The 14,438-nt window shown below is 32.5% G+C and overlaps 1 protein-coding gene across 1 annotated transcript in view; it reads left to right on the top strand.

Annotated features, from left to right (window-relative positions):
* The window catches only part of LOC133175724 (dynamin-binding protein-like), a 52,696-nt gene that overhangs the window by 22,680 nt on the left and 15,578 nt on the right, over positions 1-14,438 (top strand). The window contains exons 20-22 of the mRNA XM_061310831.1: positions 7,563-7,584; positions 11,128-11,202; positions 12,837-12,967. Of these exons, the coding sequence (XP_061166815.1) occupies positions 7,563-7,584; positions 11,128-11,202; positions 12,837-12,967 (228 nt within the window). The remainder of the gene's footprint in view (positions 1-7,562; positions 7,585-11,127; positions 11,203-12,836; positions 12,968-14,438) is intronic.

Genomic DNA, 14,438 nt, shown 5'->3' on the forward strand with positions numbered 1-14,438 from the left:
TTCATTTGCATCTATTCTTGAAGAAAATTTTTTAAGCTTGTAAAAATGTTCAGCAGAAAAAGATGCTTTATCAAAGTATGCATAAAAATTCTTGTTTTTAGTGCTTTTATGTGAAGGGTTAATATAAATATATATACTTGTATATATATATAATTTTTTTTGGGGGGGGGGGGGGGGAAGAATATAGGAAGATTTTAAATGGGAAACTCATGAAAAATGTTATGCTGGCATAATTGTGTTGTAATACATGTACTGAAAATTTATACATATTTATTTTAAGACATATTTAAGGCTATTAATGTTTTGTTTACCTGTATCTTGGGTGTACAGTAAAACTCATTAAGTATGAACACAGATATAATAAATTTACAGAAAAAGCAATAGGTTTTAAGGATTCCTGGCAAAATTCTTTACGATTCCCTGTAAATTTTACGATTAGGCCAAAAAAAATTAATCAATAGTTTCTCAGGCACCGCCGCATTAGGTCAAACACTGCCGCATTGATCAAATGTATTGACATATTGAAAAGGGAAATAACTCAATTTTCTATTTTTCCAAGCTGAAAAAGAAAATTGAGTTATTCCCCTTTTCATAAGTGCTAATAGACGTTTTTATTAGATAAACAATACATTTCTTGTTAATACAGTAGTTTATGAATTAAATTTGTTTGGAATAACATTATTTAAAGTTGAATGCATATTATTCAATTCAATTCACTTTATTGACAATTACCATGTCGGCATACAGTCATGACATAAAACGAATTAACAAGAATAATACATACATATTATAATTAATGAGAGAACCGAAGAAAAAAAAAAAAAGAATCAGTTGATATCATCATTTTGTTGAACAGCTGACATGAAAAAAAGGTAACAGCTGCTTCCAAAAAAAAAAAAAGAAAAGAAAGAAAGAAAAAAAAGAACCTGCCTGCCCCATTGAATTTTGAAATTTTTGGCCTGAGAAACTATTTATTTATTTTTTATGGCCTTATAACATATCTGATATAGCAAATTTACAGATATAGTGAACTGAATTTTTTTCCCTTAGAGGTTTGAAATAATGAAATTTACATCTCCTGTACAAATTTTCAAAGATCTCAAAAGCTAGAGTATTGAACTGAACTGACATAAATTTTTTGAAAGTATTTATATTTGAAATTCAAATTCATATGAAAACTTTATTAGTTCAAGGTGAATTTTGTATATAATACTTCCATCAATATATTCCATAGGGAAAAAAAATCTATATTGCAAAGTTGATACATGTGCTATAACAAATTTTCATATGGGTATAATGAATTACAGATATAGATAATAGTGAAGTAAATTTGCAGGTCTCCGGGAGTTCGTTATGACCAAGTTTTACTGTGTACCTAAATTATCCTTGTATATTTATATGTGTATTCATTTTAATATTTGGTATTCTAGAACATAAATCAAAAACAAGGTAGACATACACTGTACATGTACATTTAGGTTTTGTTCTTCAGTCATTTGCATAATGTTGAGAGAGTACAACTTTTAGTTATTAATTAGATATTCCATTAATTTTTTTACTTTGTGATAAAGGGTAGCTCTGTTATTTATGATGTTTATTGGAAAGGTATGTCTTTGCATTATGAATTTTTCATGTTTTACAACTGATAGTAATGATTTTTCAGCCTGAGATTATTAGATTGGTTGATTTTGAATGTGACAGCTGTGGCATCCTATAGCGGATGGACATTAGACTTTGTATGGCTTGGATTATAGTGTGGTGCTTTCAAGCTTTCTGTGATAATTAGCCAGAGATAGATGTAAACTATTGTAACTCAACTTGCATTTACACCTTGATTATCAGGTAGAAGATGTGTAGTGTTTCTTTGTACTGGTACACTATATATAATGAAACATTATTAATTAACAGTTAGTCATATACATCAATGCATTGCTTAAAGATTTTAAGAGAGAATTAATGAATTATTTGTAAATTTCCAGCTTATCTTTCACCAAGCAAATGCCCATTTTTTTTGTAATAGCAAAATTTATTTACATGCAAGAAATATCAACAAGGGTCATCACTCTTTCACTTTATGAAAAGTTTTCATTGTGAAGGAGGATGTTTTAGTAAAATTATTTATTGGAGATGAATCAACACAATTAATTATATTGTAAAGAGCTTGTCTTCGTGATACTATACAGTTACAATTAATTAATTTGTCCAGAGAAACATGGCACATGTAATTATATGAATATTCACAAGTGTTGAAATTTCTTAAAAATTTCGTTGATATCTTTGAACAAAACAAAACAGCTGGAATCATTTTACGCCCATTCTCCTCTCTTTCCCAGGAAAACTTGTAGATATGTATTATGAAACAAGCATGTAGTGAAATTAACAAGTGCAATATATATATATCACCCTGCCACTAACAGGAATGTTACCTTGTAATGTATCATAGATCAGGAGATGTATCTACATGTATTTGTTAATCTTATCTTTCTTTTGGTTTAAAAATTAAGGATGTGTTTCCATTTGTTAACTATGGTCTTTCCTGTAGCTAGTATCTAATATTAAAATTTTTCCATTGTTTGCAAATTTTCCCTTTCATACATTCCATTGTTGTTAGTCAGTATGCTATTTTGCAATTTAATATCCATTTACATGATTATTTCAATTAGGGCAAATGATTTTTTTACTTTATATGCATCTTGGTTGTATAGTGCTTTTATATTAAGGTAGTGGGCTCTTTTTTAATCTTTTTGGTATGGACTATTTTAAATGTATTAACATGAATTTTTTAAAATGTTGATGTTCATGGACACATTAAAAAAATAGTGCAGATGTCTGTAAAAAAGTAGAAATTCTCTGATAACAATATTAAAACCAATAAGTACCTGGGTATGTACTCTTAGAATTTAATCACATACAAAGGACTTTTTTTTAATTACCATACATATCACTACATTTCTGAAATGGATCATCTTTCAGTAAACTTTCACTTGGATTTGATTTTTAAACAAGGAAAGACAACTCTTGTTACACTATCATTTCAGTCTAGATGTATGTGAAAGGGGGGGGGGGGATTCAAATCTGAACAGATTTGCTTTATGATAATTATTGCACTTCCAGGTATAATCATATTTTAGTTTTTCTGAACAAAAAGATAGATCTTTACCTGTGACATATACTCAATACCTTAATCTGTAGGAATGAGTTCTAGACAAAAAAAAATCTTTTTCATTGTATGTATAATATTTAAAAGGATGTTCCACACTTAAAGGGTATATAGCAGTATTAAATATATTAAAAACATATATTCAATTATCTACTTTTATGCAGGACAAGTTAAATGTGTACAAACCATATTTGGTTGTAACTTCTGTATCAATGGAATAGATTAACCCTCAATTTTTCTTTCGAGGTGTTTTGGAGACAACATTTTTTAATTATTTTCTATATTTTTTTATATCCTTTTTTGATAGAAGAAGAAAAAAAATAATTTATATGTTGCTGCTGAAATTTGTCTACCTGATACTGGTATGTAGAATGAACCTAATCCACTTCAATCAAACATGTGCATGAAATGTTTTAACTAAAAACTTCACAGTTGGTATATACAAGTATATACAAGTAAATGTATGTTGTGAAACAAGTTGTATTTACATCTAGTTGAAGAATTGCTGATTATTTTTCAAAAGCATTTTGATACGTCTTTATTCAATGTAAACTTTTTGTGTATTGTAAAATCTCCCACTTGCTTACTCATTGCTCAGATAGTTATAAATTGAGAATAAAACATGTTTTACTCACTTTATCTATGTAATTTTTTTTCAATGTTATTAAGGACATTATTTTTACAGCCATTATGTACCCTTCTTTATTGAGAAGTGGGAATATTTCTTAATTGAAACCTTACAACTATGTGGGAGAGAGAGAGAAAAAGATGTACTCTGCAGACTATAGAAGAAATAATGTTTTATCTCAGCAAATTGTACTGGATGGGTATAAGGAAGTTTTTATACTTTTGGGGGAAAAAAGTTTGCAGATAAAATATACAGTAAGGTTATGTAGGAATCAGCTGGTAGTCTTGTTGTAAACTCTTTGTCAAAGTATGTAGTCGGTGAATGCACTACTTTTCACTTTTATATTCTTGATAACTTTCTCCTTTCATCACCTACAGCTCAAATGTCTTAGAATCATGCATCTTTTCAAAAGGTACATAATGTGGAATGATAAATTTGATTTTTTTATAGGCCTTTGTTGACTTTAATAATTGAAATGCCATCTTTCTTTTGCTGTAAACAAGCACCTGTTTAGCGTTAAACTTTCGTCTACCTAGACACACAGGAGGGTACACACACAAAAAAAAATAGTCCTCCACATTTTATCATTTTGTTTAATGTGTCATACCTCATTTATTAGCTGTTTTCCCAAGGTCATACTTTGATATATTTTGTCATGTCATGACACTTATAAAGATTCCTACAATTTGGTTTTAAAAATTGTACATGTGTTTTTTATTGATACCTGAATGCTACACATTGTTAGCTTGAACTTGACGGTATGATGTTGGGTTAAATGTTTCTAAGATCAGGAATCAATCCTGATCATTGTGCAGTAGTGCAGATTGCTATTTTGAGGTATACGTAAATATTGATTATGTTCTTTTGTCTTAATTAGATTGATTGAGGATAAATTATATGGCAGACAGCACGATTTTGATATTTATCAGTCAATACTGGGGTGTGTCAGATACAAATCTATAATTGATAAGACAGACGACCACAGGCTGATTTTATGACGGTCCAATTTCATTTGGTGCAAAGATTCCTCTATAGTTGATTTTTTTATTTTTGAGTGTTTGTTATTGATTCGATCAGCATGGATAGATATTTCATTGTTATTTAGGAGTAAAATGTCACTTTTAAATGATGCTTTAGGTAGAAATTGCTGGAACAAGATTCCTTTGTATGGCAAAGAAAGATTGAATTCAATTAAGTGATTAAGTTTCAAGAATTTGCACACTTCATGTGTATTAAATTTTGGCGAAAGTTTAAGTGCATTTTCCATAAATAAATCTCATTTTCAAGTATATCTGTCCACAGGTTTAATGTTGTCACATGAAACATTATTGCATAATTTCCCCCACAAGCCCCATATTGTTTTGTAGTCTAAGTAATGTATATATTTTGTTTGATCGGTTTGTTCTTCTAAAGTATATAGGTTTAACTTTCCATTAAATTTTGGGACTGGCTGTTTATCGCTGTTTATAGATGTTTATTTAATTATGAGCCAAATTTTACCTAGTTTTGATGAAATGATACTCAATGCTGCCTAAATTTGATCAGTGTCATTACATACCAAAAGGTTCCGGATTACAAATCATAATTAATAGCTCGTGTAAGCCTTTACAGTACCAAACTGATCTGGAGTCTTCTATGCGTTTATCAAGCATGGTAGATTAGACATTGATTAATTGTATATCTAGTGTTTGAATGTTTAATTTACCAGAAATGGGCTCTAAGCACAATGTTAACCTCTACCTTAGATGAATCAATTGTAATAGCGTACTTCCATTAGAACTTGGTATAGACGGGGACCGTTACTTGGGTACTAATCTCTTCACATTTTAGTGTGACTCCAGTGTTGTTTTTGTTGGATATTTATGTCTAATTTTCCATTGGTTTCCTTAATGACTATTCACCTATGCTGTTTGCAGTGACTGGTTTTATGTGAAGAGAAGGTTATTTTGTTGTCCAGGGGTGATAAAACTTTTGGTAAAAGTCAGAATTGATCCTTATAGATCCCCGTGAATTGATTTTTCTGGTAGGATGGTGATTGGAATTTTCCTTTTTAGATTTTTTTAATTTGAAAGTCATTGCAAGTGAAGAAAGAAAGTCCTAAGAATGCTCTTTTGCATATCTATTCAAAACCATGATCAATAATTTTTACGAGGAAAATAACGTAAAGAACTGGTTTTATCATAAGCAAGACAGGAAATTCAAAGTGAATTTTTTTGTCATAGTTTTTGAAGAACTGATAGTTTCTTTTTAAATGCAAGAAAAATCAAAGTAGTGAATTATGAGAGATTTATTATTGTTGTAAACTTAATGGTGTAAAAACTGTCATATCTGTATTATCAAATGGCAGAACATTTAAATGAAAAAAGGCGTGCAGTGAATTTCTTAAGTATTTAATCCAACCATATCTTAATTTAAATCCATTAATTCATACAAACTATTGGTCCCATATAGTAAGATTTAAAGGTCCCCTGATTTACTAAGGATTTCAGAGGTATTGTTATGGCCCTACAAGCTATAAATATTTGCAAACTTCAGAAGTTTTGAATAGAATCTAAAACAGCGAAACATTTAAGATAAGTAACAGTAAAAATGGCAATGAACGGCCCACTCAGGGTGGAAAATGTAACAGCCTTGTGTACTGTCGCTGAGCTATGTGGTAACCGGTCAATTTAAATTTGTGGATGTAACTGTTGGAGGATTCAGTTAAAGATGAGGGCGTGAGAGGAAATGTTTCATTTAAAGTTTCCCAAATTCAGAGGATTTTTTACATGGGAAGAATTAGGGTAAGTTGCTAATAAATTGATTTTTCTTTTCATTTATAATTTGAACTTGACTGTTGAATTATATGGTACTATAAGTATAATTGTTTTAGTACTAAAACTACATCTGTTCCATGTATGTTGGATTTTAAATCAGCTGAGTTTAGATTTCAGTTTTTTTTTTTTTGAAATTATAAGACTGGAATTAATATTCCTTATGTTATATAAATATGGATTAATAAAGACATAGTAAATACTAACAGAAATATGCAGTTTTTCTTCATTGCATTGATTCTGTTGCATTATATCTATCTTAATTTGTTCATATATTTATCTCTGAAACTTAATGACAGCTAGTATTTCAATATATATGTGTATCATAATCAATTTATTGATTTAATATTAATTATATTTGTAGTATTATTTTTATAATTTATCCAGAACTTTAAAAGAATATTGTTCATAGGAAAATCAATACATTCTTCCATTTGAAAAATAACTTCTACAGATTCTAATTAATGGAAGGGATCCCAATTACTGTGTTGTGTTGTCGTACATTTATTGGAAAAGTTAGTATGAAATATAGATTAAAACTGAGATAATTAACTTTTTAAAAAGATTTTATTTCTTCATTACTTTATGTTGACTTCCATTTTATTTGTCAATTATTTTATTTAAGGAATGAATATAAAAGTTACACATTAAGTTATACATTAAGTTATTACCTGGGTTAGGGCAGTTAGTAAGTTTATGCTTAAGCTTTATATATACAACAAAACAATTAAATTATAAAAAAGCATAAACTGTTCCAACCCAGACAAAAATGGCATAAAAATGTACAAAATTTAAACATAATGGCAAGTTGATTGATACATTTTGGATGCAAATCATAAAGTGACAAAGGCAACATAGCTACATAAAGGTTATGCAGAATAAACTTAATTTTTCTAACCCAATCAAATAGCATGTTACAACCAAATTTGATTATAATTAAATATTTTACTTTATTTTTCAGATGCTTAGCCCGAGCTCTGGGAGTAAGTATATGTTTTTTATCAGAGCATGTATATAAGTACAGATCTAGAATCTGCAGTGGAGTCTTGTTAATCAAGATGCTAATTATCTGGACACTTCACCTTTTGGATTACATTTGTGGCGAACAATTTATACTTGAATATACAAAGTATGTTTCATTAGTCTGGATTCTTCATTTATCTTGACAATCTGCTCAGTAACACAAAGGTCTGGATTAATGTGACTCGACTGTAATTTTTAAATTTTGAAGTACATGTATATGTCCAGTATTTTATAAGGCTGCTTAATAGGCGTAGCAGATCTAGAACAGAGCTAATCTTAATTTTTCTCACTGCATATTTTAATGTATAAATAAATATAATAAAGTCATTATATTCAGCTTTAGTTGTTTTTAAATGGATTTAAGGTATATTTATACATTTGAAGTTTTGTGGATGTAGACTAAGTTTTTCTTTTTTAATAGTTAAGATTTTAATCATTGGAAAAGCCTATAATTTTTTTTTTAATTCATTTAAAGTGAATTAGTACTTATCCAAAATCAACTGGAGGTCAACCTGTTTTAAAACTAACATAAAAACTTGATTATCACTTGATATGATTAAATATAAACACTACGAAATTAAATCGTCTTAAGTGTCCGAGTGTAAGTCTACATCAGGAACAAGGCAGAGTTAATCTTCTACCTCTAGCAGGACAATAGGTGTGTTATATACAGGACAGTCTGCAGTGGTGGTAATATGTACAGTCATTATAAAACATGTGCAGTTTAATCCCTATAAACTAAAGGATTAGCCCTAATGACTTTATTAATTTATTAAACATCTGCATATTATTGTGCTTAATCTTCTTTTTAGCAGATTAAATTTTTGAAGGAAAATTTAATTGATTTAAAGATGATTCATGATTTTATACCTCCTGCAATGAAGTGACATACTTTTGTTGCTGCACATGACCTACATTTTGTGCCCCAGTGCAGATTTGTTGAAAATCGTCGGTCCTGCATGTCCACAAGGCCGGTAAAAATTTGTCTGGACCAATAACTTTGAAGACGTGGGTCCAAATGACCATTTGAAAAAAATTGAGCATGACGCAAATTTTAAAAATATTGGGATGCGCAGGTGAAGGTCACAAAAATAGCAGAGATGGCGCATGGTGACGATGGTCGATTAAATTTGTTACAGCAATACATAATAACGTCATTTATTTCTCTGATTAAAGGCTCTCTATCCAAGAAAAGAAACTTTTGAGACTGAAGGCTGTTGAAAATAATAAAGGGCATTTTTGTGCAGTTATTTTTTTTCCTTTCTCAGCATCAAAATAAGGTACATGTACATGTATCTGGTCTGATAAAACTTTGTCCATCTGTCGGAACATTTTACTTTCTTTTTTTTTTTTTCAGACCAAATGTCTGACAGTGATTTCAAAATTTTGACAAGTCTGCCAGTGACTTTCAAATTGGTAAAATGGTCAAACCCAATATTAAGCCCACCCAGCATTTAGGTCACTCTCTGGCTTATTTCAAGTGATGTCCAAAGCAAACTTGCAGCTTAGATGTATCTGTGGATACTAAGTTTGATGCAGTGTTCAAGAGGCTGCATTTGACCTACATTTTGTTTGTGTGACTCGACATTCTGGACAGAATTTAGTCCAATTCTTAGCTTATTACAAGTCTGTCAGTAAGATATAGTGTCTGTCTTTGACATATTCTTTATGACAGTCAGACAGGTTCGATCGCCGTTGGCCAGATAGCTCAGTTGGTAGAGCGCCTGACTGGAGGTTCAGGGAATCTCATATCCTGGTCTGGTCCGGCACACTTTTTTCCTTTCCTGTTACATTTGTTGCCATGCTATGCCCTGTACATAACAGGTGAAAGACCTGCCAGGGAAGAACCTGGGTTGGTGTCTTTGGGGCCAAAGATCTTAAAGGAGGGAGGAACTTGACAGTCAGACATTCAATTGTCGGTTGCCAGATAGCTCTGTTGGTAGAGCATAAAGACTGGTAGCTCATTCGGTAGAGCACTCACTCCATGATCGGAAAGTTGTGGGTTCAAGCCCCCATCACAACAAACCTAAGTCAACGTAGAATAGGTAGCAGCTGTTTCTTCCCGAATCTCTTGGCACCTTGAGTCAAAGTTGCAGATTTTTCTGATGAGACCTTAAAAACTGAGGCCCTGTGTCACGGCAGGCATTGGCATGCTAAAGAATCCTCACTGCTCATTTGCTCTGAGTGCCGAGTAAGGTCTAAATTTGGATCCTTTCACTGGTATCTAGTACCATCTCATATGAGTGAGATAATCTTGCTAGGATCGACTTAAAACTGCAAACATTCAATCTATCAACCTTTCATAGTTGTTTCAAGTGAATAAGGCCACACACCTCCTTGATATAAGTTACAGAGTAAATGTTACAATATGTAAAAATACATGTATAACAATTAACTGTAGTATTAGTTGAATATTTTTTGAATATTTTCAAACAGAAAAAAAAATAAAGCATGGGTGAAGAATTCATTCTGATATTGGACTTTGTACTTTATATATGATCAATGTGTATGGAAATGAGACTAATTATGTGATACATGTAATATGAAGACAAGGGAGATGTATACATATGGAATGGAATCTCTTTTTACATCAGATTAATGTGCACTTTCCTGTGTACACAATGTGCAGTATATGAAATAAATGGCCAGTTCGTGTGATCAAACATTGACACAGGGCTTAAGGGAAGCTAATTGTTTTGGCAGATTTATAACACATGATAATTCACATCAAAGTTGTCTCGGGGTGCTTGGTTCAGACACCTGTCTAGAATCCTCCATTGCCCACCCCTTTATGTTCTTTCCCCGATCACTGATTGAGTGGGTACCAACCTTCATAAAACAATCATGATTGACAAATGTAAGGGTATACTTCAATGTCTTTTGTCTAATATGATTGATTTTAGAGAGCTTGTTTCTGCATTAGTAATTTAAAGTTCTTTGACAATGTAATGTGCAAAAGTGACCTTCAATTGTTAAATTGTGTCAAGTTGCACTTTTGAGAAGAGAAAACATCATTTTTATGAATCAGAATGTCTTGTTTTAAGCTTCTTAATTAAAAATCTGTTTCAGTAAAATAGATATTGTGATTTCAATTTTTTCTTCTTTTTTTTTATAGCCTAGGATTTTTTCAAAACTCTGAACAATTTTTTTAAATACATTTACATGTAATAGCTTACATGTCTATATTACCATTCTCGGTGTTCATCTACATGTATCTTATTAATAAATGTTTAAAGTCAGAATTCAGCAAATTCTGTTGTGTGTTATAATGACTTATAATTACTCCATTACCTGATCAAAATAGGTGGCTCAAGTTGGGTATGATGGGTTGACAGGGGATGCTTAATTCTCCTGGGCACCTGATCCCACCTCTGTTGTTTCCAGGGGTCCATGTTTCTGCCCTAGGATGTTCATGAATTGACATGAGATAGATCACTGTTATCTTCAGTTTTTATATTTTTTATACTTAAGTTCTCTGTAACCTTATTATGATTATCTTGCAGTACCCTGTGGATCTCTTTAAGAAGAATGTCAATGGGGCAGAGTTGGTCATTGAAGAACATGGCCTTAGTCTCAAGGTAAGTTTGTAAAAACATAAGGCAGAAACATCATAAGACAGAAGCAAAGGATACAGGTGCCCATAGCACCTTTAATTCAAAAGTTTGTGAAAATAATTTGCGATTTTTAGCTCACCTCAACGAAGTTGGGGGAGCTTATGTAATACCCTCGGCATTGGTGTCGGCGTCCCAGGTTAAGGTTTTTGGAGCAGTTTTCTTTTCAAGTACTTCTAGGGCCTATATTAGTCAGAGATGCATGGAGGATGCTTCTAGTGTGTTTCATTGTACCAGTCAAGGTTTAAGATGCTGCAATTTCAGCTAAAGAATGACCAGGTTAATGGTTTTGGAGCAGGTTCAAGTTTTTGGAGCAGGTTCAAGTTTTTGGAGCAGGTCTCATTTCCAAGTAACTATTAGCCCTATATTGACCAAACTTGCATGGATGATACATTTAAGGATGCACACTACTGGACTTGCTTCGGATGCTGAATCTGACCTATATTTTCTGGATGAGTGACCAGGTTAAAGTTTTTGGAGCAGATGTCATTTCCAAGTATTTATAAACCCTATATTGACCGAACTTGCATGGATGATACATCTAAGGATGTACACTACTGAACTTGCTTCGGATGCTGGATCTGACCTATATTTTCTGGATGAGTAACCAGGTTAAAGTTTTTGGAGCAGATGTCATTTCCAAGTAACTATAAGGTCTATCTGAACCAAACTTGCATGGATGATGCATCAAGGGATGAACAATCTCAAAACTTGCTTCGGATGCTGGATTTGACTTACATTTTCTGGATGAGTGACTAGTTTTAAGTTTTCAGATAAGTCTATTCCCAAGTAACTGCAAGCCCTATCAGACCAAAATTGCATAAATGTTGCATCTAGGGATGCACACACCTAGATTATTAGTTTAGTGTGGGACTTTGCCTTACTTTAAGACAACATTCGTTGAGGTGAGCTCTGTAATCTCTGATTACCTATGTTTTATGCTGCCTATTGTTTATAAAGAAATCCATTTCTCATGGGCACAAAGTATAGAATATTTGACATTCATGTGATAGTAGCCTATATGACTGAACTTTTTAGGTAGCCTTGAAACTTTTTGGAGGAGGTTCATTCCCATGTAACTATAAGATCTACTCTGACCAAACTTGCATGGATGCTTCATCTAACTTAGGTCAGACTACATTTTCCAGGTGATTGAACAGGTTAAAGGTTTTGGAGCAGATTCATCATTAGGAATTCAATAGTCTTATTCTGGCTTAACTTGCTTGGATGTTACATTTAGGTGTGCACTCCACCAAATATGCTTTGGATGCTGTATCTTACCTAAATTTTCTACATAATTGCACAGGTTCATTTTGGAGCAGGTCTATTTCCAAGTAACTATTAATAGCCTCACCTGATCCAAACTTGCATGGATGTTGCATTTAAGAATGCACACTACCAGACCTCCTTCAGATGTTCTATCTGATGTGTATTCTCAGTACAGTTGAGCTGTTGAAGATTTGGAGCAGTTCCATTCAGTGCCAACTGGACCAAATGTGCATGAATGTTGCCTCTAAGGATTAGGATGCACATTACCAGAATCTTCATTAAGTGTTAGACTTTACTCATTGTCTTTGATGACCCATGTTTTTTGTTTGTAGGAGGCATACAAGATGGTGGACCATCGATTGCTGGAGAGGGCACTCCACAGAACCTGTAACCTCCACTCCGGAGACTGGAACATGAATGTTGTCAGAAAAAGTCTCTACTTCCTAAGTCATTCAGCCATCACGTAAGTGTCTAGACCATTACAAATTAGTATCTGTATTTCCTCAGTCATTCTGCCATCATGTAAGTGTCTAAGTTATTACAATAGTATCTGTACTTCCTCAGTCATTCTGCCATCATGTAAGTGTCTAAGCCATATTACAATACCGGTAGTATCTGTACTTCCTCAGTCACTCAGCCATCATGTAAGTTCTCGGCCATTACAATAGTATCTGTACTCCTAAGTCATTCTGCCATCACATAAGTGTCTAAGCCATTACAATATCATTCTACCATCATGTAAGTGTCTAAGCCATTACAATATCATTCTGCCATCATGTATGTGTCTAAGCCATTACAATACTCTCTGTACTTCTTCAGTCATTCTGCCATCACGTAAGTGTCTAAGCCATTACAATAGTATCTGTACTTCCTCAGTCATTCTGCCATCACGTGTCTTGACCATTACATTTAATAGCGTCTTTACTTCCTAAGTCATTCTGCCATCACATTAGTGCCTGTGCTGCCTCAGTCATTTTGCATCACAAAAATATCTGTACCTCTCTCTCATTCTGCCATCATGTAAGTGTCTGTACTTCCTAATCATTCACCTTCATGTAAGTATTCATAGTCATCTTCAATATTGTGTGTCCTCAGGCAACATATCTTTTAGGGCTGGTCCACAGGTTAGGTTAACCCAGATCAGCTTGAACTGGATTAACTTAACCCACAATATTTAATTTACATTGTGTCTACTAGCAATTTTTTGAAAATATTACAATATTACATGTACCATAGCATTGCATTATCATGAAGTGATGATATATACAACCATCATTCAGGATTAAATTTATGCACAATTTTTGTTATTATGCATAACTGTTAACTCAGTATGAATGTAGTTTAAATCAAGCTACATTTACATAAAGCCTGGTCCACAATGGACCAGGTACACACCGAGTTAAGTTAATCCAGAGATAACCTGGATTATTGAATCCACTGCAAATCTATTGCAGCTAGGTTAACTTAATGTGAAATAATGATGTCATAGTTGTCATGGTAGCCCAGTGTGGATTCTGAGTTAATCCACAGTTACCAGACTTTATCTGGATTAATTTATAGAGTGAAATGACCTGAAGTTTACCCAACTCATTTCTGAAGTGTGCAAGTCACTAAAAAGTCTTCAATCTAACACTTCACACCTTTATTAGATAAACTAAGTGGATGTCAATGAGGATCATTTTTCCTGTTAACTCGTGATCTAGACAAATATTAGTGGGGCTTCAATTACTTTACTCCCTTATTAAACATACTTAAAGGAGGTGTCAAAAGTCTTATTTTACCAGATATCTCATGATCTAGACAAATATTATGCTTTCTTAAGCTTGGAAAGGGCTTTATTTATAAAATAAAATCATATTGTCATAGATAAGAGTTTTTCATAAATCTTTTCAATGAATAGTGTTGCCATGGTCACTTAAAATAGAAATTTCTTA

This window comes from Saccostrea echinata, unplaced genomic scaffold (genome assembly GCF_033153115.1).
Source record: "Saccostrea echinata isolate AGI-Se365-2 ecotype Australia unplaced genomic scaffold, CSIRO_AGI_Sech_v1 ptg000064l, whole genome shotgun sequence".
Taxonomy (NCBI): Eukaryota; Metazoa; Mollusca; class Bivalvia; order Ostreida; family Ostreidae; genus Saccostrea; species Saccostrea echinata.